The sequence below is a fragment of the Magnolia sinica genome, chromosome 18 (assembly GCF_029962835.1).
Source record: "Magnolia sinica isolate HGM2019 chromosome 18, MsV1, whole genome shotgun sequence".
NCBI lineage: Eukaryota > Viridiplantae > Streptophyta > Magnoliopsida > Magnoliales > Magnoliaceae > Magnolia > Magnolia sinica.
In genome coordinates this window covers 17,362,748-17,389,336 of record NC_080590.1, presented here as the reverse complement: position 1 = coordinate 17,389,336, position 26,589 = coordinate 17,362,748, and the positions used below count along the sequence as shown (strand labels likewise).

The window sequence follows — 26,589 nt, the reverse complement described above, 5'->3', positions numbered from 1 at the left end:
ATCTCTCGTGTGGTATGGTTTGTGCTTTGATTTATTTCATTGCTTTATTATCTCATAATTCTGGTTTGTTCTAGGAGGCTAGATCCTATGGTTTTGTGCAAGGCTCCTAACAAAGTGGTATCAGAGCTAAGTTCATTAAACGGAGTGGGATCAGTTCTGAATTATGGAAGGTGGCTCATCAAGGATGATTAATCTCAATGGTTCTATATGGAAGGTTAAGATGGAGGACTTGCCTTATTGCAAGGACTTATATTCTCCAATTTTAGGCATATTAGCAAAATCTAAGAATATGTCTGATAATGATTAGAAGAAGTTGGACCGGAAGACGGTGGGGTTTATTAAACAATGGCTGGATGATTCTGTGTTTCACCATGTGTCTATGGAGATCTCAGCCGCTAGCCTATGGCTGAAATTGGAAGGGCTGTATGAGAGGAAGATAACCGGTAATAAAATCTTCATAATAAGACGACTTGTGAATCTTAAGTTCAAAGATAGTGGTTCTGTGGCTGAGCACATGAATGAGGTCAGCAATATAGTGAACCAGCTCTCATCTATGAAGATGGTCCTGGATGATGAATTGCAGGCTTTGCTATTGCTTAGTTCATTACCTGACAGTTAGGAGACATTGGTGGTGTCTCTAAGTAACTCCGCGCCAAACGGAAAGGTATATACGGAATAGGTAACCAGTTGTCTCTTCAATGAGGAGACAAGGAGGAAGTCTCAGGGGTCTAATCAGCAAGAGGCCCTTGGACACATGAACGGAGGAGAGGAAAGGACAGGAAGAGCGGGAAGGCCCGAGATAAATCAAGAGGCAAGTCGAGTACTAGAAGGATGTTAAATGTTGGAATTGTGGCAAGAAAAGCCACTATAAGCATGAATGTCGTAAGAATAAGAACGACAAGAAAGAAAAAGGAAAGGAGAAGGAAGATGAATCAAATTCCACTGCGGTCGCTTCAGATAGCGACATTATAGGTATTCTTTCAGCAGATCATGATGTTTGTCTCACGGCTACGAGTCAGGATACCGACTGGGTGATTGACTCGGGATCCTCTTTTCATACGACTCCACGCAGGGACTTCTTCACAAGCTAAAAAGTCAGGTGACTATGGGACCATGAAGATGGAAAATTCTGGCGTATCAAAGATCGTAGGGGTCGGTGATATTTGTGTGAATACCGATGTGGGCTGCACATTAGTTCTTAGGGATGTGAGGTACATTCCAGACCTTCACCTCAACTTGATGTCGACGGAAAGGTTGGATGATGATGGCTATGAAAGCCGATTTGCTGGTGGGCGTTGAAAACTCATCAAGGGTTCGTTGATCGCAGCCAGAGGAAAGAAGTGTTGCACCCTTTACAAGGCAAGTGCCAGTGTGTGCAAAGGTGGGTTGAATGCAGCGGAAGATTCAGCTATTGACATGTGGCATGGGCGTCTAGGCCACATGAGTGAAAAAGGGCTTCAGGTACTATCGAGGAAGCGGCTCATTCCAGACGTGACAGTTATACCTCTCAAAATCTATCTTGATTGTTTATCAGGGAAACAGTATAGAGTTTCATTTATTAAATCTGCTTCTCATGCTAATAAAGTGCATGCATTAGATCTAATTTATTCTGATATTTGTGGTCCTATGAGGATAAAAACCTTGGGTGGGGCATTGTATTTTGTTACTTTTATAAATGATGCATCTAGGAGAATTTGGGTTTATGCTTTGAAATCCAAGGACGAGGACTTTAGTGTGTTTAAATTGTTTCATGCTATGGTCGAGAGAGAGATAGGTAGATCATTGAAGTGCATCCACACTGACAATGGAGGTGAATATATCGATGACTTTCACGAGTATTGTAAGTCCCTGGGTATACGGCATGAACAAATAGTTCCCAAGACCCTCCAGCATAATGGTGTAGCTGAGCGAATGAATCGCACTATTGTTGAGAGAATCAGATGCATGTTATCCCATGTGAAGTTGCCCAAGACGGTCTAGGGAGAAGCAATGCACATGGCAGTGTATCTGATAAACAGGTCTCTATTAGCCCCATTGAATGGAGAAGTACCTGAGAAGGTGTGGACTAGACAGGATCCATCATACAGATATCTCAGGGTGTTTAGATGTAGGGCATCCATTCACGTGCCAAAGGACCAGTGGTCCAAGCTCGATATGAAGATTAGGCAGTGTGTATTCTTGGGATACGATGATGAAAAGTTTGGTTATACATTGTGGGATCCGACCGAGAAGAAGCTCGTCAGGAGCAGAGATGTGGTTTTCTTTGAAGATCAGTGTATAAAATTTATTGGTAAGCCAGAGAAGAACTAGCCTAGTTCAAGTGAACTAGAGGACATGGATCCGGTTACTCCTCCTATGGTGCCTGATAACGAGGGAGTACAACAAGGTGCAGAGGACGAGGAAAGTTCCTACAGAAGATGGACTGGGGGAGCAGCCCCCACTTGATCCACTTGTTGAGCCACAGGTGAGGAGGACATCTAGGTATAGACACCCGTCCAAGAAGTACTCACCGCATGAGTACATTAAGTTCACTGATGGGGGAGAGCCAGAAGATTATTCTGAGGCCCTAGCCGACAAGTGGAGGAGTGGTTGAAAGCTATGCAAGAGGAGATGAAATCCTTGCATAAGAACCACACCTATGATATAGTAAAATTGCCTAAGGGCAAGAAAGCTTTGAGCAACAAGTGAGTGTTCAAAAAGAGGTTGAGAAGAAGAATTCACAGACGAGATTCAAGGTCAGACTTGTGGTGAAAGGGTTTAGTTAGAGGAAAGGCATAGATTTTGAGGAGATATTCTCACCAGTTGTGAAGATGACATCCATACGGGTGTTACTTGTGTTGGCGGCTAGCATGGATCTGGAGATAGAGCAGTTAGATGTTAAAACTGTTTTCCTCCATAGTGACCTGGAAGAAGAGATCTACACACCAACCAGAGGGGTTCGAAGTCAAGGGCAAAGAGTATATGGTAAGTAGGCTGAGGAAGAGTTGTATGGGCTGAAACAAGTTTCACGACAATGGTACAAGAAGTTCGACTCGTTCATGTTGAAGCATGGATATGACATAACAGAGTCAAACCACTATGTGTTCACACGCAAGTTCTTAGATGGTGATTTCTTAGTTCTGCTTTTATACGTTGATGACATGCTCATCCTGGGAAAAGACATCAAGAAGATCGACAGGCTGAAACAGGAGTTGGGTAAGTTGTTTGCGATGAAAGACTTGGGCCTGGCTAAACAGATCCTACGAATGGAGATAACCCGTGACAGAAGTAGCAGGAAGCTTTGGCTGTCACAAGAGTGGTATATTAAGAAAGTCCTAGAGCGGTTCAATATGAATGCAGCGAAGCCGGTCAGTACTCCACTGGATGGTCACTCTTCAAATTGAGCGACAGGTAGTATCCCAAGATGAAGGCAGAAGTGGATGAGATGCAGAAGATACCCTACGCATCAACAGTAGGAAGTTTGATGTATGCTATGGTGTGTACACGCCCAGACATAGCATATGCGATTGGTGTTGTCAGCCGATATCTTTCTAATCCTGGCAAAGAGCATTGGGCAGCAGTAAAGTGGATACTGTGGTATCTAAGAGGCTCATCTAGGTTGAGCCTATGCTATGGTGATGAAAAACCTATGTTAGAGGGCTACACAGATGCAGATATGATAGGTGACATTGACTCCAGGAAGTCTACATCGAGGTTTATGTTCACGTTTATAGGAGGAGCGATATCTTGACAAAGCAAGTTACAGAAGGTCGTAACGTTATCGATAATAGAGGTCGAGTACATTGCAATCATAGAAGCATGTAAAGTGATACTTTGGATGAAGAGGTTCCTACAGGAACTTAGCCTGAAGCAGGAGCAACACGTGGTATATTGCGATAGTCAAAGTACTATACACTTGAGCAAGAATCCAGGTCAGCATTCCAAGTCGAAGCACATAGAGATTCGGTATCACTGGATCAGGGATACTTTGGAACAGAAAGTGTTACAGCTTGAGAAGGTCCATACGGACGATAATGGGTCAGACATGATGACCAAGGCTTTACTCAAGGGCAAGTTTGAGGTTTATAGAAACCTGGCTGGCTTGAAGAAGGTGAATCCTTCTTGGGTCAGAAAGGGAGAGTTTTGATGGGATTTCCTCCTAGGCTCAACCGATCGTGAGTCTCACTCGACCGGTTGTGGGTGGCGCTCGACCAGTCGAGTGGGGCTCGACTCAAAGTCCAGTGACCATCTGATTATTTTCTCTGACGTGCTCGACTGGTCGAGTGGGCCGCTCGGCCGATCGAGGACCCTGCTCGACCAGTCGATGTTACGCAGATTCGTTCCGTGATTTTGTGCGGATTGCGAATTTTTAAGGCCCTTTCGCAAAGGGTACGAAAGGGAGTTTCCTAAACTATAAATAGGTGGTACCTAGGGTTTTCTAGTATATACAAGAAAGTTTCCTAAAGCTTTACAAGGGCTTGCAAAAGGGTTTAGGGCTATCAAAGGTGTGTGAGAGAGAGAGAGAAAGAGAGAGAGGAAACTTATGGAAGGGAGGTTCTGCTCGTAGAGGTGATCTATTGTGCACTTGATATCTCAACGCTTCTACGTCCTCGTAATCGGTTAAATCTCTCTGTTTTTCTTTTATTCTCTTACTATTTATCCACTCTTGTGTGAGTGAAGAAGGTTGTAACGTTCTACTTCATAGTGGATTGTTGATCTGGACGAGGTCCCATGGTTTTTACCTCTTTGAAAATTTTTCATGTAAAAATCTCTTGTATGGTTTAGTTTATGCTTTGATTTATTTCATTGCTTTATTATCTCATAATTCTGGTTTGTTCTGAGAGGCTGCATCCTAAGGTTTTGTGCAAGGACCCCAACACTAACAGACAGTGGAATGGACGGTTTGCGATCAACATAAGTAATGGCCCATGAAGGTATGGTGCATACTACTATTTGATACGCTCCTCGTGTATTATGCTGATAAGTCTTTGAATTTTAAGCATGGCTTCCTCTCTCGTTCCAACCGTGGAGGTGACGACAATCGTGTGAAATTTAGTGATGGGTGGAATTCCTCTATCATCAATTCATGTAAATAAAGGAAGGCTTAGTCCCCTTTCCTCCCATCGATCTCAAGCAGCAGAAATCTTCATTTTTCAAAGGATAAGAAAGAGTAGAAGGTTGGGAATGTTTATTATCCAACTACCATCATCAACAAGCATTAATGATGGAATCAAGTACACATGAAGCAATTCAAATCCTTTTGCATAGATAAATGTTTTCTGGCACTTACAAGAGGTGGATCTCACACACATGAAGTCATCCAGTACATGTCAATAAAAGTCACTACCCTTCTTACCTACAATGGTCATCCAAGCTTTATATATATATATATATATATATATATATATATATATATCAATTCTGCACCATATAAAAAGAAAGAGTTTGATACTCTGGCAAAGCATGAAGGATGATGTGCAGGCACTTAAAAATTACTTGCAAACTGCATCCATGGTAAAACGTCAAAATTATGCTTACTGTGGAGATGTATCATTAACCATAAATTTCACTTTCTTGATTATCTAATTATTAGATTGTTGGAAACTTATTGGATGGTAAATAAATATTAAAAAATTACAAAAAAAATTCATTGGTCCTATTTCAATTTTTTTTAAAAAATAAGTATCAGTTAATCATAGGTTATAACTGTTCAACCAAATCTTATTTTCTAATTGTCACTGGGTGACAGTGTTTCCCACAATGTACTCTATTTAGTTGGAGTTAATGTGTGTCGCATGTACACCTTTTTTTTTAAAACCTGAAGTCGAGCATCTCAGCCTTATTATGGGAGAACTCCTATTAAAATATGGTGGTGACTCTGCAACCACACACATGGAATTGTCGTACGTGGATCATTCAAATTGCTGACTCAACTGTGGATGGAGTATAACCGAAAACTATGGGCTAAGCAAATAATAGTAATCACTTACTGTTTTACTTTTAGCCATTAATTGAATGGTTAGCATTGCTTGATCAGTGTGATTTTAGAGATACACTTGGTCCACTATATATGGGTATAGATCAAGTCAGGACTCGGCGTGGTTTGTTGCCTTTTCTTCTGACCCAAGATAATTAACATTAGCAAGAGGCTTGTTGGTGGGTTCATGTCTGATGTAGAGCGGGTCATCGAACTTTTACGGCCAATATGGACCAGAGAAGACCCGATCAGAGGCGGAAGTGATCAGGACGGTTAGAATCATAAAGCAAGTGTATCTCACAAATTGGAATGAGTTATTTGACATATAAAATATGATTTTGGGTAGGAGAAGCTACTTTAGACAACCAACCCTACTGCGCCGGATTGCCTACACCGAATTTATGAGATTCCATTAGATCAACAGTCGAAAGTCTATTTCAATTTTATTTTTACTATTTATAGTAAGTTTTAGTTTGATCATAACTCTTGATGGTTTGAGCTTTAGGAGTCTGCCCAACATGGAAAAGGGCTTAGAAAATTTAAAAGAATTATATAGTTAGGCCAAATTGGACACCTACTATTTTTGGTTGAAAACCATGAAGTCTAGTAGAAATCACCTATAAATAGTAAGTTTGCTATATATAATAAGTCACATTTTCTAGAGAGTTTGAGTTGGAGTTTGATTCCGAAACTTCTTCCTAAGTTTAATACCATTATTTAAAGGAATGTAAATTTGTTTTTATCGTCAATTAATTTATTTTGAATTTATTTCTATTTTTTATTTTTCGACATGAAGCCAAAGAATCTCTATGAGGAACCCAGAGAAGCTCTACGGATTCATAGTACTTATCCCCTTAGGAAGATGGTGATTGACCTCATCATGTCTATCCCCTAGTCAATGTCAAGCTGCAAAATGTAGACCTGTGCCCAGCTCATTTGTTAATCGTGCTTCAAAAATCAGGCCCATATATATTCATTCTCAGCCGTCCATTTACATCTCTAAGTCCAATCCATATTGGACCAGGACCTGAAATCATTGGACCAACCCGGCGTGTTGCCACCCCCGCTACTATGAATTATGAACTTGGGTAGATTCATCTGCAACCCATTGCATGGTAACTTGCATTCGTTGTCTGCAGATGGGTCTTGGTTGAAAGAGAATAGTTGGAAAAAGATTCAAATCTAGATTTTGAAATCCGATGGTCCGACAATAACCTGTTACAAATCATTGCCCAATGGCCTGTAGGTGATCATTGCACATTCAATACGTACAGAAGTATTGTACAATGTGTTACTAAAAAGTAGAAATAAATCCAAGTTTCATCAACACAACAACCTGCTTGTGCAGACCTACTTTGGAAAAGAGATTTAAGTGGGAATAGGGAATAAGATTTTGAAATCCGATTATTCCTGGATGATATGAAGTATCATGCAGTGGTTGGTACGTGAACTAATTTTCACCTTCCGTCTCTTTTCTTTTCAGTAGAATTTTGGGAACTTGTTCCCACGTCAGATGGCATCAGTATTATTTTATTATAAGGGATCTGGGCCATCCATTAGGTAGGGCACACTGAACATGCCACATACCTGAAATCCACACTCATCAAATGACCTACAGTGCTACACAAGTGAGATGAATTTGGACTTTGGACTTTTCCCTTACTCGCATTTTTCTCGTATAAATTTGCTGACCGAATTAATTTTGATCCATGGCATGTTTAGAAGGGGAGTGGATTAGGTGCAGCCCCGGCCTCACACAACACTGTGTGGCTCTGACCGTGGGGCCCACCTTGATGTATGTAGTATATATCCAGGCTATCCATCCACTTCGTTTAGGGCACATGAGCCCAAAAATGAAACAAATCCAAATATTAGGTAGATCATACTATAGGAAAAGTGGTGATTTACCGTTAAAAACTCCTTGTGGGCCACAAGATGCTTGTCTCAGTGGCCTTACCAATAGGTTGGATGGAAAGTAAGCATTATGGTGGGCGCTAGGAAGTTTTTAGTGGTGGGCGTTCAATCACCACCTTTTCTTGTGGTATGACCCACCTTAGATTTGAATCTGCTTCACTTTTTGGCCCATGCCTTAAAATGAACTGGAAAAATGGAGGGACGGCTTGGATATACAATAAATACATCAAGGTGGGCCCCACGGTTAGGGCCGCACCATGTTGGGTGAGGGGCAGGACTGCACCTAATTCGCTTTGTTCATAAGGTACCCGTAGTTAATGTATGACCCACACATCTTATTTTTGGTCCATGGCATGTTTACAGCATACCCTATGTGGCGTGTAGCCTGCATGGCTGACAATGGTTGATCCAATGGGACTTTCCACCCTCTCACATGTATAGGCCCTCAATGTATCATGACCATTTTTAAAAAAAGGAATAAATCTCGTAAAAGAACACATGTACGGCATGAAAAGGAACTCCACCGGATTACTAGATTAGTTAGCAGTGCCAGATTGATTACAGACATCCGAAATAAATGTATATGGACACTATCAAATGGTCTACCTTGACCTCTACCATACATGCATGTAGTGTCCATACGTTATGAGATTAATTCCCTTGCTAGGTTCTAGGAGGCCCCGCCACCGTACTACCAGAGCATTTTGGCCAGGAGATTTTAATTTAAATCCACAGCAGTGGACAGAGGACCACTATCCAATCAAGAATTTGGAGGGTCGAGAATTCCTGAGAAAATAAACATCAGGTAGGCATTTCGTTTTCTTTTGGACGACTCAGAGAGTTACTGCACTGAGGATTTTACAGCGTCAAGGGTCCACTAGCTATGAATACTAGTACTAGTGGGAAACTCCACGTCCGGTACAGATTTCTCCAACCAGTTTAGCCTACATGATGAACTGATATGATGATGCGTTAGCATGCATGGATTGGTGACCAAATTTCACCGCCCAAACTCTTTTTCAAGGAAAATAGCTTCATTCATCTCTTCTTCAGGCTATTACAATGTACCAACATTTTTTCATTTTCAATGATAAATATTCCCCTAACAATCTACAATTTATTGTTTGGATTGATAGAAACCAAATTGCAATTGTAAAAAGGACAACTGATTTCTTCATATTCAATGGTTTTTCTTATTTGCGAAGGACAAGCGGACCATGGTTGTCCTACTCGTTAAGTTGGCAAGAACGACCCAGAACAGAATCAATTCCTTGCCCTTTTATGCCTACAGCAGCTGTATGCCGCGGAAGAGAGAACCAATGGCCAATAGTAAGTTTATTCTAGCTTATCATGCACCCCGATTTTTCTAACTAATGCCTCATATGGGTAGGACAACCACATATTCAAAGGTTGTGGCCCACCTAAATAATAGGTGTCTCAAAAATCAGGCTGTTCCTCTTATTGGGTTGGCCACAAATTTATTATAAATTAGACTTTAATTTGTGCAGTTACTTTGATGGTAGCGTGCTGCAACAATCATTATGAAGCCAGCCCTATCTCTTATTACACCAACCTTTGCACCCTATGGAGTCATATTAATTAATGGTTGTAATGGTACGTGCAAAAAGAGAAGACTCTCATTGGACCACCACTATTCGTAACAGCCTTAGTAACAATTGTAATAGATTAATATTAATGAGGCTGATACAGTTTATTTTTTCAAAAAGAGAGAGAGGGGGGTAAGTATTGTAAATATTACGCCATTACTATTATGGCACACCTTAGTTAACCGAACTGTATTTTTTGAGCTCAGTGATCTCCATTGTAGGCCCATCTTTCGCATGGCTTGGATGTACTACAGAAGTGACACATTGATGCGAAGAATGGGGTTGCATGCTAAGTTAGTATGCACCTACCTTTAGCAGATTACTTCTTTTATACTGCACTACACTACCTGGCCTTTCAGGGCTTGTTTGGTCGAAGGGTTTAGTGGTATAGATTTGCATTAGATAAAATTAATATTATTATTGCACAATGATTGTATGTTTGAAAATATAATGGTATTGGTATCAGATTCTTCCTCGAGTAAAAACACCGTGTTAAATAAAACTTGTGTTAGGTGGATCATGGAATTGCAATGAAAAGACCAGCTTAACCATTAATGTTGGTCACTTGCACGCGTATACAACTAAGTGTCAATATGTAAAGGGCACACATGAATGGACGGCATGAATGGTACACATGCATATATCAATGTTAAGATTTTTTTTCTTTTTTTTATCAAAGTGATTCCACACTATTAGCTCAAATCATTAATTAGACAATTTTCAGTAATTTGTATACTGTTCATTTTATGGGCTACTGATTGAATGGTTAGGATCATCTTATCAGTGTGATTTTTGCCCGTGGCCACTGATGAGGGGCGGCTTGGGCTAAATGACGGTCCAAATAAGTTAACTGCTCTGTCCAGGCATCGCTGTCGAGCAAGGAGCACTGTCACGAGCCTTGGATCGTGTAGCGCGTTAACCTGAGGGAGTTGACATTTCGTCACACGCTGTTCACAGTGGACACCTGGAGCACGTGTGCAGTATCAAAGTCGCTCGTATACGATGAACCCCATTAGTTAAATGGATTGTGCAAAAGTCAGGTAGATCTGATTATCAAGTGGGACCCACTTATACGAAATAGTGGCAAAGAAGAGAAATTTATCAACAGTCCGTATTTACGTGAAAAATTGGCCCACGTGATCGTCTGGCTACCCTGATTTTCTACACCATAAACCTAACCGCTGGGCCCGTTTGATCTGAACAGTAGCGTGAATACTTCACATACGTACCAACTGCACCATGTGGCAGGCACGTGGCAGAAAGTGCAACTCGTCTCAGCTCACTTGTCAGTATCCTCATAGTCAAAGGACTGGGTCAAATTCAAAACCGCAAGTATACTTTTATGGCTACGGAGAGAATCCTACTCTCCGCACGTGTAAAGTTCCAGCTTCCGGGTTATCCATCATGTGGGCCACTGTTTGTGGTTCAAAATACAAGCCGGTTCCGACAGGGATTGCGTACTGAGTAACTCAGTACTATAGCCTTCTAAGTAAACTCTATGAGGCCCACTGTGATGTATGTGTCAAATCCATGCCATTCATCTGTTTCATCAGCTTATTTTAATACATGAGACCAAAATCGAAGCATATCCGAGGCTCAAGTGGACCACAGCACAAGAAACAGTTGGGGATAATGACATCCACCGTTGAAACCTTCCTAGGGCCAATGTGATACTTATTATCATTCAACTTACTCACAATTTCACACATACATACATGAACGGAAAGCAGAAATTTCAACTTGATTCAAACATGTGTCGTCCAGTTAGGACCCACATGCTGAGATGGTCTTACCATCAGAACCGCTCATGATCTGTATTCTATGCCATGCGGGCCACCGTTAACGCTGAAATAATGTTAAAAAGAAGATATTCAAACGGCCCACCATAAATCAATGGTCAGGATGATCACTTGATTGTGATGATGGGATCATACACATCTCCCTCACCTGGAAACCACAAAACCTAAGTTTTAGGCACGTTAAATTCAGCGCGGCCCACTAATAAGGCGTGTGGGATTCGCGAGTAGCCATCACTTCTCGAATTTTTACTTCTCAGGCTCAGTCTCTCTCTTTCAAAACAGTCAACCATTTCCCGCGACAGATTGACGCAGCGACGGTCCAGAAAACAAAATCTCCCATACGAATTCCGACGTAGCATTTCCGAATTAAAAACCCCTTGTGAAATATTCAAAAAACAAAAAACTACACACCAGTCAGGTTTCTCCCATGGCTTTCCATTTCCTTCGGTCTGGAGATCTTCACCTCAGAAGCTACTTCACTCCTTCCTTTTCACCGTTTCCATCTCTTTTCCCTCTCTCTCTCTAAATTCTCACTTCACTCCTCTTTTACCTTCGTAACCTTCCCAGCTTCTCTTTTCTCCTTCTCTTTATCAAGATCCGCCCCATCCCTATTTTCCTTTACTCCTCTGCTTCTGATGCGCTAGATCTGCTGAAAGCATCTGAAACAATGGAAATTTTCTTCTCAGCTTCCTCTCAACAGGCGGAAGAACCGTTCGAAATTCAAGGTTTTCTGCTCAGTTCCTTCTTTTACTGATGCAATTAGGTTGTTTTTTCTAGATCCGTCTTGAGATTTTGATTCTTATATCCATGGCTTTAATTTCATCTCCTTTCGGATCCGAATCGGAATCGAGAAGATTCCAGAGACCTCTAATGCTTAAAGATTTCCTCCTGCATTCCTCATCTTCTAATGGATTCATTTCCTTCCCGAGACGATCCCGTACTACCGTTAGAAATCTTCTGGAAATCGATCTCAGAGGTGGAGATTCAACTAATGAAAGAAGACTGTATAGGAGCCGATCGACTACGTCCTCTGCCTTACGGAGGGCGTCAGAAACGGTGATCAATGCCGTTAAGCATCTTCCGTTTTACTCCGCTAAATCCCCACCGTCCGTGCCTAAGCAGGGGATTTTGGGGAGAAGCCTTTCCCAGAGGCTGAGAAGAAGCTTCTGGAAGAAGAAGCAGAGGGAGGAGGTCAGTACGGAACGGAGCATTAGGGTTAGGGTTAGGGATATGATAAGATTGAAGCCGTTTGGAGATGAAGAAAACGAGAAGAATAGGAAGAGAACGATGGATTTCTCTTCTGGCATGGGAAGTGCGAGAAGCAGCAGTAGCAGCGGATGGCTGGAGAGTGACTGTGCGTCCGACTCCGTGCAGTCGTGGAGTGGCAGTTCGGAGTATTCGGGTGAAAACGAAGGGCTTGATGGTAAAAAGGACATTCAGAGGAGCAGCAGAAAGAGAGGTGTCGGTGACGATTCCATGGAGACAGCTACATGCCGCAGGGGACCAAAGGTGCGTTTCTTTAATGCTTCATTTATTTTCACATTCGTTTGGTGTATGGGATCACCTAAAATTGTAGTCCGCCATGGTAGACCGTACATAGTGCGATCTACCATGGACGGTTTATAAAGAAAATACCATCGTGGGCGAGATAGAACGAACGGCTCTGATCATGCTGTAGTGCCCAAGTTTAGTGGAGTATCTGATGACGCGCCCAGGACCACCAAAAGCTTTCCCATATGCATGTATGATAAGTGCCTATTTCGATATGGTACACATGTGAGAGATGAAATCGGATTGCGTACTGAGTTACTCAGTACGCTTTTATCGTTCTGAGTAAACTCAGTTGGGCCCACTGTGAATTTATGTAGTTTATCCACACCATCCATCCAGTTTCACTGATAATTTTAGGGGTCGATCCCAAAATCGAAGTAAATCCAAAGCTCAAGTGGACCATTACACAGGAAACAGTGTGGAATAATGATATCCACCGTTGAAACCTTCCTATGGTCTAAAATAATTTTTATTTGTCATCCAACCTGTTCATAAGATCACAAAGACATGGATGAAGAGAAAACACAAACATTAGCTTGATCCAGAACTTCTTTGGCCTCCAAAAACTTTTCAATGGTAGAGGTTCAATCAAACTCTTTCTCTTGAGATTTTAATTTGCTTCACTTTTGGTATCAAGCAATAAAATTACCTGTTAACATGGATTAACGGAGTAGATAAAATAAATAAATAACAGTGGATCCCACACAGTTTACTCAGTACGCTAAGGGTACTGAGTTACTCAGTACGCAATCCGCTTCCGTGAGAGATATGGGCTTTCATTAGGACATTTGGTTACAGCGCCGGCCCTAAAAGCGGGCTGTTTACATCAGTGAATGGAATCTATTAGAAATGGACGGTTAAAGAGAAAGACGGATAACAGAGCTGATGAGCTTCATTTTTTGGATATAGTCATAAAATTATCTGTTAACATGGATTAATAGAGTGGATAAAATAAATAAATAACAGTGGACCCACACAGTTTACTCAGTACGCTAAGGGTACTGAGTTACTCAGTACGCAATCCGAGGGCCCCAAGAAAAGTGAAGTGAAGGAGAGTATCTATTTTTTTTTCAGTGGCGTGTAGTATGGACGGTTAAAGAGAAAGACGGATAACAGAGCTGATGAGAGGCCTGGCCTTAATTAATATACGACGTACCTCCAATGATGCCCCTGATTTTGATGGTTAAATATGAGTTGCACGTGTGCTGCGTGGGAAATCTCCGAGTGCACATGTATGAATAAGTTCAGTGCCGGTATCAAAGTTATCTCGTGAAAGCAAAAGGTTAGGGTTACTAGTATATAAACCCCTTCCTTTTCTTTATACTGCTAGAACCGCTCATGTATGCATATTTGCGAAAGACCTGTACCTTTTTTCTATCGTTGATTAAAGGAAGCCGATTGCGTACCGAGTAAACTCTGTGGGACCCATCGTGATTTATATCTTTTATCCAGGCCGTCCAAAGGGTGTAGCAGATCATTTTAGTTGCATGATCCCAAAATTGAAGCATATCCAAAGCTCAAGTGGACAGACCAAAGGAAACAATGTGAATTGAATGCCTTCCGTTGAAAACTTCTCAGGGGCCACGGAAGTTTTGGATCAAGCTGATATTTGTGTTTTCCCTTCATCCATATCCTTGTGACCTTATGAACAGGTTGGATAACAAATAAACATCAATGTGGGTCCGAGGATGGTTTCAACGGTAGACATCATTATTCATGTTGTTTCCTATGGTGTGGTCCATTTGAGCTTTGGACATTATTTAAGTTTGGGATCATGCCTAAAATGATATGTAAAAATAGATGTACGGCGTGGATAAGACACATACATCTATGGTGGGCCCCTCAGAGCTTACTAAGCAACACTACCCAATCCGCTTCCTAGATTACAAATTCTAATTTGCCCAGGATGTTTTCCAGGATTTAACTATAGTAAAGAGTGAAGGAAAAAGGTCTGATTTGCCCATCCTTTTCCACACCAACCGACTCTTATCTCTCGTAAATCGTGGAAATCATGATAATTTCAATGGAAACCTAGCTTTGGGATCCGATGGCTTTTTTTAAAGCTGAGAGAGTTCAACTCACCTAAGATTAAGATATTTGAACTTTGTAACAGCGGCCAGCTAGGTTAAATCTTATTGAAAATGATTTAAAATATAGTAAAAGAATATCGTTGAACGCTTAGGATTTACTCTTAGTTGTTAGCATGGTTCAATGGTTGAGATTCGAAGCCCTCTATCGCACGGGGGCATTTTCATATTTTTCAACGTCTTCTGTAAATGGAGTCGCAATTTCTGTTAGAAAAAAGTAATCCGAGGGTTACGCATATGTGAGGGGGGCTTTTGCAGTATTTTAAAAGTAAGTGTTTATATGAAAATAAAATAATGCCGAATCGCTGAACTGGTTGGTTCCGCTGTATTCGGTTAGTTGCATTTGTCGGGTGGGCTGCGAATCTGCACGCGACCACACGTGCCATCTTTGTACTTGTTTACGAAATCTGAGCCGTTCATCAACTAGCTACATTTGTATAGATGATTTGCACAAAATCATCCCACTGTATTTCATGTGTTGTCCCAAACATGCATATACGCTTGTGCTTTGTCGTTTTCTTAAGAGCACCCACTGTTTACTATTTTCGTTGACATCTGTTGCACACCTGATGAGTAGAAGTGCTTGAGTCTTGGATTTGATCATCTAAAAGTGTGGTCCATCTCATGCATGGATTGATCTGTCACAAAAATGCCACGTTGGCCGTTTGTCGGGGCACTTGAGGGCATTAATGAGGGATTCTAACGGCACGCCTATAGGCAAACGCATTGATTAATGCCACATGTGACAGGTCTAACCATTCATGAGGCGGGCCCAGCAATGTGTATACTGACATCTTACCAAACAGGCCGATACACCAACCGCTTGGGCCACTTGTATTCAATGAACCTTGACCGCTGGCCATTTTTTAAACCGTTCATTAATATCGTACACGTGTGGTCCTCATAAGAAATTCCTGGGCAAGAGAGAAAACACAATGGGCCCGTATGATGAACGGCTTGGATCTCGCGCACACGGCACACGTGAGTCTCACGGCGCAAAGAGTTTTTCTTTACAATGTTCGTTTGAAAAAAAAAACAGGTGGAGGAAGCGGATAAAAGAGGGGGAGCAGGCTCGTACGAGGAGAAGGACCAGTTAAGTCCTGTTTCCGTGCTGGATCTTCATCCATATGAAGACGAAGAATCGCCATCTTCGAACCTGCCAAACACTAAGAGTATGCTCCTGTCCACTGCTGTTTCAATGATCGTAGTGCATGTAACTCCAACTTGAGAGTTATTTCATACTCTGTCAGAGTATGATGGACCATATTTTTCATTTTAACCGTCCATTATTTTAGCTTGGTACCCGGATCCACACAAGTACAGTTTATGAGTTCGTGGGTACTGAGAGCGCATCGGCCATCAAACTCTGCCAGAGTATTAATGTTTCCTCAAGTTCAATTTAAATTTACACCAACCTCATTTATTTGCACTGACGAAAACATATAATTTTTGCGACTTTTCTTTTACTTATATGTGATAAACACGCACCAAATCGAGACCTATGGTAAGGTAGGCCGTATTTTGGATGGGCCATGTCTGAAAACCTTGATTGGAGAATCCTGATAGTTGGATTAGAGGTTTGTTTAATTAGGAAGAAAAGGGCAGTAGAGAATGGCCCATCCAACGCATGGCCTACCTGATGACTGGTTAAGATTCATGCATGTTTCTCGAAGTGTACTAAAGAGAAGCCAATGATGAGTGAAGTAAGACAAGATTACAAACAGCAGGCCAGCTTGTTGGCATGCATCATTTATTTCCATATCTGGGATTGAAATCGTACGAACGTACTGTTTAAACTCCGAACGTAGAAAACGGGTGCGCGAACGTAAATGCTACGTACGGGTGTAAATAATGGAAGCGGATTGCTTGTGGGACAAAGATAACTCGCGCACGGGGCTGTGTGGAACCCATGGATGTCCGTGACAAATCAACTCCGTCCATCTGTTTTGAAAGACCACAATAGCATGAGGATCGAAAAATCAGGCAGATGCAAAACTCCAGTGAGCCCCACCAAATGAAACAGTGGGAATGGAAATCTTCACCGTTGAAACCTTTCATGAGCTGACCATGATGTTTCTATGCCATCCAAACTGTTCAGAGGTTTATTACCCTATAAACTGTAGGCACAAATATCATCCTGATAAAAAACTTCAGTCACCCCTAGGTGTTTAAACCCAATGTTGTGTGTGTCATGGCCCACATAAGTTTTGGATCTGCCTGATTTTAAGATTCATGTATCTTTCAAATCAGGTGGACGGAGTGGATTTGTGACGTACATCCCTGTGGGCCCCACACAGCCCCAGGCATGGGAATATTTCTGTTCTAGGGTTACAAGGAATCGGGTATAATGTTTGCTACAACAAGCTTGGATGTGTTCTGTTGAAATACAGCTATTGGATCTTGGATTATGGTTGGTGATTCTGTTAGCCCAGCTCATGGACTGCATCTGGGTAAGATCCTAGTACACTGACATGGTGATACCCTGACCGTGTGAGGGCTTAGCTCGATATACGAATTGTATATCCATGCTATTCATCTCTTTTTTTAAGCTTATTTTAGGACATTGTTCCAAAATGGAGTAGATAAAGATTTCAAGTGGACTGCACCACATGAAACAATGGTTGGTAAGCATTGAAAAAAATTTATAGGCCACAAAAGTTATAGATCAAGCTAATATTTATTTTTTACTTTCATCTATATTTGTATGACCTTATCATTAGGATGAATAGTCAATAAACATTACACTGGATGCTCATGAAACTTTTAATGGTGAAAGTCCAATGACTATTGTTTCCTATGGTATGGTTTACCTGAAATTTGTATCAACTTCATTTTTTAGACCATGTCTAAAATAAGCTGGAAAAACAAATTGACTGGGTGGAAATACCATGTATACATCAAGGTAGGCCTTATAGTTACGTCTCACCCATATGTTAGTTCTCAGGTCTGACCCAAGTTGCGCTACAGCTCATGTGGCTAACTTAAAAATATTTGAGACTGGAAGATTTACATGGTATCAGAGCCTCACTGATCCAAATCCAGCATCACCTGTCAGATCCGACCACCCCTGCATCGTCCGGCCACCCCTGCTGCGTCGTCCGATCATCCCTCTGCTCGTCCAGCGCCATCTGCTGCTCGTCCCGCGTCCCCTGTTGAAGATTTGACCACCCCTGCGTCGTCCGACCGTCCCCTGTTGAAGATCCGACCACCCCTGCGGGTCCGACCGTCCCCTGTTGAAGATCCGACCACCCCTGCGTCGTCCGACCGTCCCTTATTGAAGATCCGACCACCCCTGCCCGTCCGACCACCCGTTCGACCACCTCTGCTCGTCCAGCGTCGCCCCTCTGATCGTCCAGCGTCGCCCGGTCACTCGTTCTCTTCGAGTTCCAGCAACCTCTGCTCGTCCAGATCTGTTGCTCCTCTGCTCATCCAGATCTGTTGCTCCTCTGCTCATCCAGATCTGTTGCTCATCCAGATCTGTTCCAGCAACCTCTGCTCATCCAGATCTGTTGCTTGTCCAGAGCTGTTCAGCCAAGATCCAGATACTGCTACGCGTTGGATATCTCCTGCTGTACGGTACACCTAAAACATTCTTCTGCTGCAACTCTTTGCGTGCTTTATATTAATTCCGCTCAATGGACAAGAACTCATCACGTACAGAGGCCCCAAGGTGTAGTTTTGATGGTACCAACTATTCACTATGGGCCATCCATTTTCAGAACTTCCTGAAGGGTCGTGGTTTGTGGGGACTAATTGATGAATCTGTTACTATTCCTACTTCCACGGATGCCGATAAATTGGCTGATTGGAAAATGAATAATGGACGGATTATTACCTGGATTCTCGATTCGGTCGATCGATCCATTGCTGTTGGCCTCACACCTCATCGCACGGCTAAGGCAATGTGGGACCATCTTCAGACAATTTATCAACAAAGTAATGCGGCCCGGTCATATCGTCTGGAACAGGATCTCGTAAATCTTACTCAGGGGGATGACAGTATTCAATCATTTTATTCTAAAATTGTCACAATTTGGACTGAGATGGCCATGATGGATCCAATATTTCCTAATGACTTTAGGATTTTCCAAACTATGCGCGAAAGTGCGCAAGTTTGCTAATTTCTTATGAAACTGCGTCCGGAATTCGAGCATTGTCGAGCTGCTCTCTTGAACCGTAGCCCTACTCCTTCGTTGAATTCAGTTATTAATGACCTATTGGCTGAGGAACAACGACTGAAAGTTCTATCACTTCTTTCCTCGACTCCGGGATCATTTGATATGGTGCTTGTTGTGTCCACCACTGCACCAACACGTGGCTCCTCTTCTTTAACCTGTCGTGACTGCAACAAGGTGGGTCATGTTGTCGCTCAATGCAAAGAATGGTGCGCTTATTATCGGTTTAATCGGTCATGGTATTCAAGACGCCGTACACGTGCACATGCATCTTCTTCCGTCCGTGGACATGGTGGTCGTGGTCGTGGTCGTGCTCTTTCTGCTATGGCTACCACTATTTCTTCCGAGCCGATTGTTACTGATTCATCTACTGTTTCTGCTAAAGGTCTTTCATCTCCATTGACTCATGCGATGCTCCAGTAAATCGTTCAGGCCCTTTCTGTGGCCGGTATGTCAGGTATATCTCCATCTTCTACATGGTTCTTCGATTCGGGTGCTTCTAATCATATGACCGGTGTTATATCCCATCTTCGTGATATTCGTCCCTACACCGACAATCAGGCTATTTCTACTGCGGATGACACTAGACTACTTATTCAGTCCGTTGGATCATTGACTTTCTCTCCTTCTGCTCATCGCTAGTTCACCCTTCGTGATGTGTTTCATGTCCCTAACCTCTTCTCCAATTTAATTTCAGTTGGTCAACTCACATCCAATAACCGCTTAGTCATATTTCTTCCCAACTGTTGTTTTGTGGAGGATTTGGCAAAAGGGAAGGTACTTGGGATGGGTAGGCGGCATGGTCGTCTGTACGTGCTAGACTTTGATCCATCTATCACTCCGGCTCATTGTTTCTTTTCTCTATCTTCATCAGATATTTGTTTAGCAAATAAATTGTGAAAACTGTGGCACTTTCGCCTGGGTCATCTACATTCCGATCGGTTACTTCAGTTAATTTCTTCTGGCATGATAGGGAACATTTCTCTTAATAAAAATGATTTGAATTATTCTTGTTCTTCATGTTGTCTTTCAAAAAGTAAGTGTATTCCCTTTTCTCTAAGTATTACAAAATCATCTTCTATGTTTGAACTTGGGCATACAGATGTTTAGGGTCCATTACCAATTATGTCTCTCTCTGGGTTACGATACTATGTTATATTCATTGATGATTTCACACGTTACACTTGGATTTACTTTCTGCAATCGAAGTCACAGTTTTAAAAATTCAAGTTATTTCACTGTATGGTGAAGACTCAATTTCGGGTTTCAATTCAAACTCTCCGCTCCGACTCGGGGAGGAATATCTCTCAACCGATTTTCGTACATTTCTTCAAGGGCATGGAATTATTCATCAAACCACATGTTCTGATACTCCACAATGAATGGGGTGGCTGAACAGAAAAATCGTCATATTGTTGAAACCGCCAATACCTTAATGCTATGAGTGTTCCTCGTTCTTTCTGGGCGGAAGCAATGTTACATTCCGTCTACTTGATTAACCGGATGCCAACCAAAGTTCTGAACAGTAAATCTCCTTACTCTATTCTCACCGGCTTACCTCATGTATATTCCACATTTCGTGTTTTTGGTTGTATCTGTTATATTCACCTAGCTTCACGTGAATATAACAAACTATCTCTAAAATCAGTCAAATGTATGTACTTGGGATTTGGAGAAACTCAGAAGGGTTTTCGATGTTATGATCCGGTTTCTCGTCGTGTTCGAATTTCACGACATGTTGTTTTTCTTGAACACATTGCTTTTCATTTATCTCTTCCTCCTCCGCACACTCCAAACTCTTCTGGTCTAACTGCCTTTTCAGAAATTCCGTTTGCCTCAAGTACTCTCCCTTGTCTGTTGCAGGTTTACTCACGTCGACCACGTACAGATCCACCACCTATTACTCAACCCGAACCTACTGTACCTGTTGATCCCGAACTTTCATCGATCCGTCGTTCGCTCGTGAACATTGAGCGCTGATCGGTTGATATGCTCTATGTCCGCCATGAATGCTACTCTGGATCCGTTTCTATTCCTACTTCATACTCTCGGAACCACTCATGATTGTTGGAAGAAGGCTATGGCAGAAGAACTTGCAGCATTGGAAGATAATCATACGTGGGACATTGTCACTCGACCTGCTGACCAACAGCTAATTGGTAGCAAATGGATTTATTCGGTCAAACTCAAGTCTGATGGATCATTGGATCGATACAAGGCTCGACTTGTCGCTCAGGGATACAAACAGGAATACGGAATTGATTATGATGAGACTTTCGCTCCCGTGGCCAAAATGAAAACTGTTCGTACTCTTCTGGCTATATCTTCTATTCGCTCATGGCCACTCGCTCAGATGGATGTGAAAAATGCCTTTCTTCATGGAGATCTTCAAGAAACCGTGTATTTGAAACCTCCTCCTGGCTCCTTAATCCCTGACAATAAAGTATGTCGCCTAAAGAAAGCCTTGTACGGCCTCAAACAGGCACCTCGGGCATGGTTCCAACGCTTTCACGATGTTGTTACGGGTGCTGGCTTTACTCAAAGTGGTCATGACCCATCCTTATTTTTGCGCATCACTGCTCACGGAATTGTCATTGTTCTGGTCTATGTTGACGACCTCCTACTGACTGGTAGTGATGCTACTGGCATCTCGGCTTTAAAGGAAGTTCTGCAATCCTCCTTCAAGATGAAAGACCTCGGCCATCTCACATACTTTCTTGGGCTTGAAATTTCACGTTCTAAACGTGAGATCCTAGTCAGCCAGCGTAAATATGCCAAGGATCTTCTCGCTTTGGCATCATTGACAGATCAGAAAATAGTTCAGACTCCCTTAGAACTTAACATTCATTATGGCCGCGACGATGGTGATCTACTTACACAGCTTGACTTATACCACCATTTGGTTTGAAGTTTGGTTTACTTAACTATGACTCGCCCTGATATTGCTTATGCTGTCTAAGTCGTCAATCAGTTTGTTTCTGCTCCTCGGACTCTTCATATGACTACAGTCTTATGCATCATACGGTACCTACATGGAACTCTAGGTCAATCACTGTTCTTCTCCTCCACGGCGAACCTTCGTACTTATTCAGATGCTAATTGGGCTGGTTGCGCTCTCACACGAAGATCTACCACTGGTTACTGTGTTTTTCTCGGCACTTCTCTCATCTCTTGGAAGTTTAAGAAGCAGACCACTGTTTCCAAATCAAGCACAGAAGCCGAGTATCGAGCGATGTCTGCTGCGTGTAGTGAGCTTGTTTGGTTACGTGGACTTCTTTCCGACTTGGGCATTCCTGTGCAGAATCCTACTCCACTCCATGTTGATAATCTCAGTGCCATTCAGATTGCCTCTAACCCGGTTTTTCATGAACGGACGAAGCATATTGAAGTTGACTGTCACTTTATCCGTGAGAAATTTCAGTCTGGGCTCATTTCTCTACCACATGTTGCATCCCATGATCAAATTGCAGACATTTTTACCAAGTCCCTAACTTCTGCACGTCACTCATTTCTCGTTGGCAAACTATTACTTGTCGATGACCCGCATTAGTTTGAGGGGGGATGTTAGACAGGCTGCAACATACCTTGTATAGCTAGCATACCTTATATAGTTGGTTTTCCCATAGGTAGATGATTCTGATTTTATTTCCTTCCTTGTATAGATGCTGTAATCTCTATATATTCAACCCCTTTGGGTTGTCTCAAATACACAAATTGACTGGGTGGAAATACCATGTATACATCAAGGTAGGCCTTATAGTTACGTCTCACCCATATGTTAGTTCTCAGGTCTGACCCAAGTTGCGCTACAGCTCATGTGGCTAACTTAAAAATATTTGAGACTGGAAGATTTTGAGATTTCAATCAATAACTCACAAATACAAAGGAGACCTTCGATATTAATGACCCACAAAATAACGGCTAAAGATCGAGACTATGGATGTTCCAAGGTTTGAACGTAGATCATCCAACAGCCAAAGTCCAGCAGTATTTGACCCCAATATTGCGTCCGAACATATTGTACCAGACTTCATTAAACAGTTGCTGTAGCAGTACAAGTTAAACAACTACGGTACAGGTCCACCGCTCGATGGTTGAACTGTCAGAGACTGTGTAGTGTGTACACATTACCCAGGGTTCGATTCTCGTAAGACGCCCTGCTGGTAAAGCAGCAACAACAACAGCACAAAGTTAGATTAGATTTACTAACGGAACCCCCAGCTCCTGTGGCTGTTATCTGTGTGACATCCATTCCCTCCATCTGGTGTGGTCATCCAAGCTCTGTGGTTGTTGTCTGTGTGCCATCCATTCCGTCCATCAGGTGTGCTCCTCAATTTTAGGCCATGTAGACAAAAATCAACAAAAAAAAAAAATACAACTTATGCAGGCCACATCTCGGGGGGAAATGGGAATATGGCGCCAACCATAGGTTTGTCTGTAGGGCCACCAGGATGAAGGCATAATATATATCTTCCTATCCAAAACTCAGATGGGCCCAGAAAGTGTGAACTTAAGAGGTTCTAGGCACAATTTTATATGGTTCGCATTGGTGTGGCCCAGCTAAGTTATTTATTAGACTGATATTTTGTATTATCTATGGTGAAGATAAGTTTTCTCACCTGATCGATGGACAGTGGATTTGACATCCCTACAGAGCTCGGTTATTTCTTGAGCTGGATAAAACAGATGTTGTATACTTGCACATGATTCCTGACCTAGTCCTCAGGTAGATGTACAAAATAAACCGGGGTATGCAGTTATTTTCTAGATGTAATTTTCATTTCTTTTCTACGGTGTGGCCCACCTGAGAAGTGAAATTGTCACTTTTGATCTAAACAATGTCCCATCTGATGGAAAGCTATGGTGTCGCATATGTGCCGTATCGGCACCTGGGGCATTCGTGTGGAGTCAGGACTCCCACGCGCCTACGTGCATTGCACGGAATTCGGAAATTCTTCGGGATTCGTTTGCACGGAAAACTATCCATAAGAAAGAGTTTCTTAGGCATCTGGGATCATTCACCACCAGTTTTAAAGTTATGGTATCTCATCAGCTGTACATGTGACGCATATCTACAGCAATCCAATCTACCGTACAGATCATGGGCCTTGATAGAGCATAGCTAGAAAGTCACGGTGAGCAAACGATCTTAATGATCTGATTCCACTGGTTGATTTTGGAGGTTGACCATGTTATTTTTAGCAATCCATTTGTTGGTCATCAACTGGACGGTTAGGATTGGTTCTTCAGTGTGATATTTTGACCAAGATCCATCCACAATGGACCCTGTGATCTAGACGGTCTAATTGGAATTCATATATCGCATGTGTAACATGGATGACCAACAACAACTTCAAAGCTAGTGGTTAACTGTCATTTAGATACAGGTGCAGCTGTGTGTACTAAGGTAAGGCTATACTAATCTACTCAGATTATGCTAATCAGAGAGAGAGAGAGAGAGAGAGAGAGAGAGAGAGAGAGAGAGAGAGAGAGAGAGAGAGAGAGAGAGAGATCAAAACCGTCCATAGTGTGGGTTACAAAAGATCTGTGTTCAGTGGCCTATTTGTCCAATAATCAGCTACTATCAAGGAACACTGAGATTCTCTCTTGATGTTTTGGTTTTATTACAGGGACCAAGAAGAAAATTCATCATAAACTTGGACGGTTTGGGATCATCTCTCAGCTGGGGCCCATCAACCTTGATAAACAGATATATCAGACCGAACTGGAAGAAGAAGAAGATGAAGACATGAAGGCAACAGACAAAGCTTATGACTTGCTTAAGATTCTCAAAGCGAGACATGGAGAGGTGAAAAAAGGGACAGGCGTCGATCGACTAATGTTGGATTTCTTCAGAGAGGGATTGGTAGAGTCCAAAACGAAGAGAAGCATGCGTGTGAAAGAGGAAGAGGAGCTGTTGCGAACGGCGGGCCATTGGATGAATTTGGAAGGAGGGAGGGGATTGGGGGTGGAAGATAACAAGGTGGCGTACGTTAAAGGAATGGAGGAGAGCGGGAGATGGAGGGAGTTTGGGACGGAAGAAAAGGAGGTGGCGGTGGAGGTGGAGACTCACGTCTTTCGTTCGTTGCTGGACGAGCTGTTGCTCGATCTCCTTTCCCCCTGAGGAGATTGGTGGGAGGAGGGACTGAAGGGCCCTGATGCATCAAGAACGTGAATGAAATCGGATTGCGTACTGAGTTACTCAGTACGCTCTTATCGTACTATAAAAACTCAGTTGGGCCCATCTTAAATGTATGTGGTCTATCTACACCGTCCATCCGTTTTTCCATCTAATTTAAGGGGTTGAACCCAAAATTGAAGCATATCCAAAGATCAACTGGATCATACCACAGGAAACAGTGGGGATAATGATTTCCACCGTTGAAACCTTGCTAGGCCCCACAGTGATGTTTATTTTTCATCCAACTTGTTCATAAGATCATACATACCTAGATGAAAGGAAAAAACAAATATAAGCTTGATCCAAAACTTCTGTGGCCCCTAAGAAATTTTCAACGGTGGAAATTCGAGTCAACTCTTTCCTGTGGTGTGGCCCATTTAAACATTTAATATACTTCATTTTTGGGTTCAAACCCTAAAATCATCTAGGAAAATGGATGGACGGAGCGGATAAAATGCATAAATCATGGTGGACCTCACAGAGTTTACCCACTACGCGCTAAGCGTAGTGAGTTACTCACTACCGAATCCGCTTCCAACATGAATAGGGTCCATGTGTCCGTGGCTCCGTGATCCAGACCCATCTAATGATGATCCGCTGTTGGCACGACGGTAGAAAACGGCCATTCATCGAATCATGTTTCGACCTTCATTGCACTTCTGATGACCGTTGATTTGTATGGAAGAGAGAGATTTTAGGCCTCCATCGGCTACCCAGGCTACTAAAATCCATGGTGTGGATCTCGCATAGCCTTACAAAAGCAAACAGTGCATGAGGAGGAGAAAGTCTGGATCCTCTGCTTGCCGTGTGTAAGTGCCCACAATGTCATCACTCCTGGATCAATAACGACGCATGAAAACAGAAGTTTTCTTTTCGTGGCAAAGAGTAGCCGGATTTATGAGGAGAATATTCACTACGTATTGTAACAGAAATTATTTCTTTTTCCCTTTTTTTTTTTTTTTTTTTGGCTGAGCTTGAGAAGAAAATCTCGTTGGTTAGATCTGACGGTCATTTTAGACAGTTGAAATGACTGAAATGCTCCTTAGGGTATGCTTAGGTACATGGAAATATAGAAAAAAGATAATAATTTGCAATGATTATTTTTATCCCATTGTTGAAGACTTATTTTTAACAAATCTGGATCTTCTGTTTGCCAGGAACATAAATTTTGTATTATGTGTAATGTGATTGGCCACGTCATCACACGGATGATTTGGACCAGTCACAGCGCATGAAAACAGGAAATCGTTGTTCCTGGCAAACAGAGAATTTGGACTCATTTTTTCCAAATCAACTATAAGACCTATGCTTAAGAGTTG

General features: G+C 42.2%; 1 protein-coding gene across 1 annotated transcript; it reads left to right on the top strand.

Moving 5' to 3' along the window:
- The first annotated feature begins 12,548 nt into the window (after nucleotides 1–12,548).
- On the top strand, nucleotides 12,549–25,761 carry LOC131232569 (uncharacterized). Its single transcript, XM_058228881.1, has 3 exons — nucleotides 12,549–12,785; nucleotides 15,954–16,086; nucleotides 24,720–25,761. Exons 1-3 carry the CDS (start codon nucleotides 12,564–12,566, stop codon nucleotides 25,211–25,213), a joined length of 849 nt encoding a protein of 282 aa, XP_058084864.1. The 5' UTR covers nucleotides 12,549–12,563; the 3' UTR covers nucleotides 25,214–25,761.
- Nucleotides 25,762–26,589: the final 828 nt, after the last annotated feature.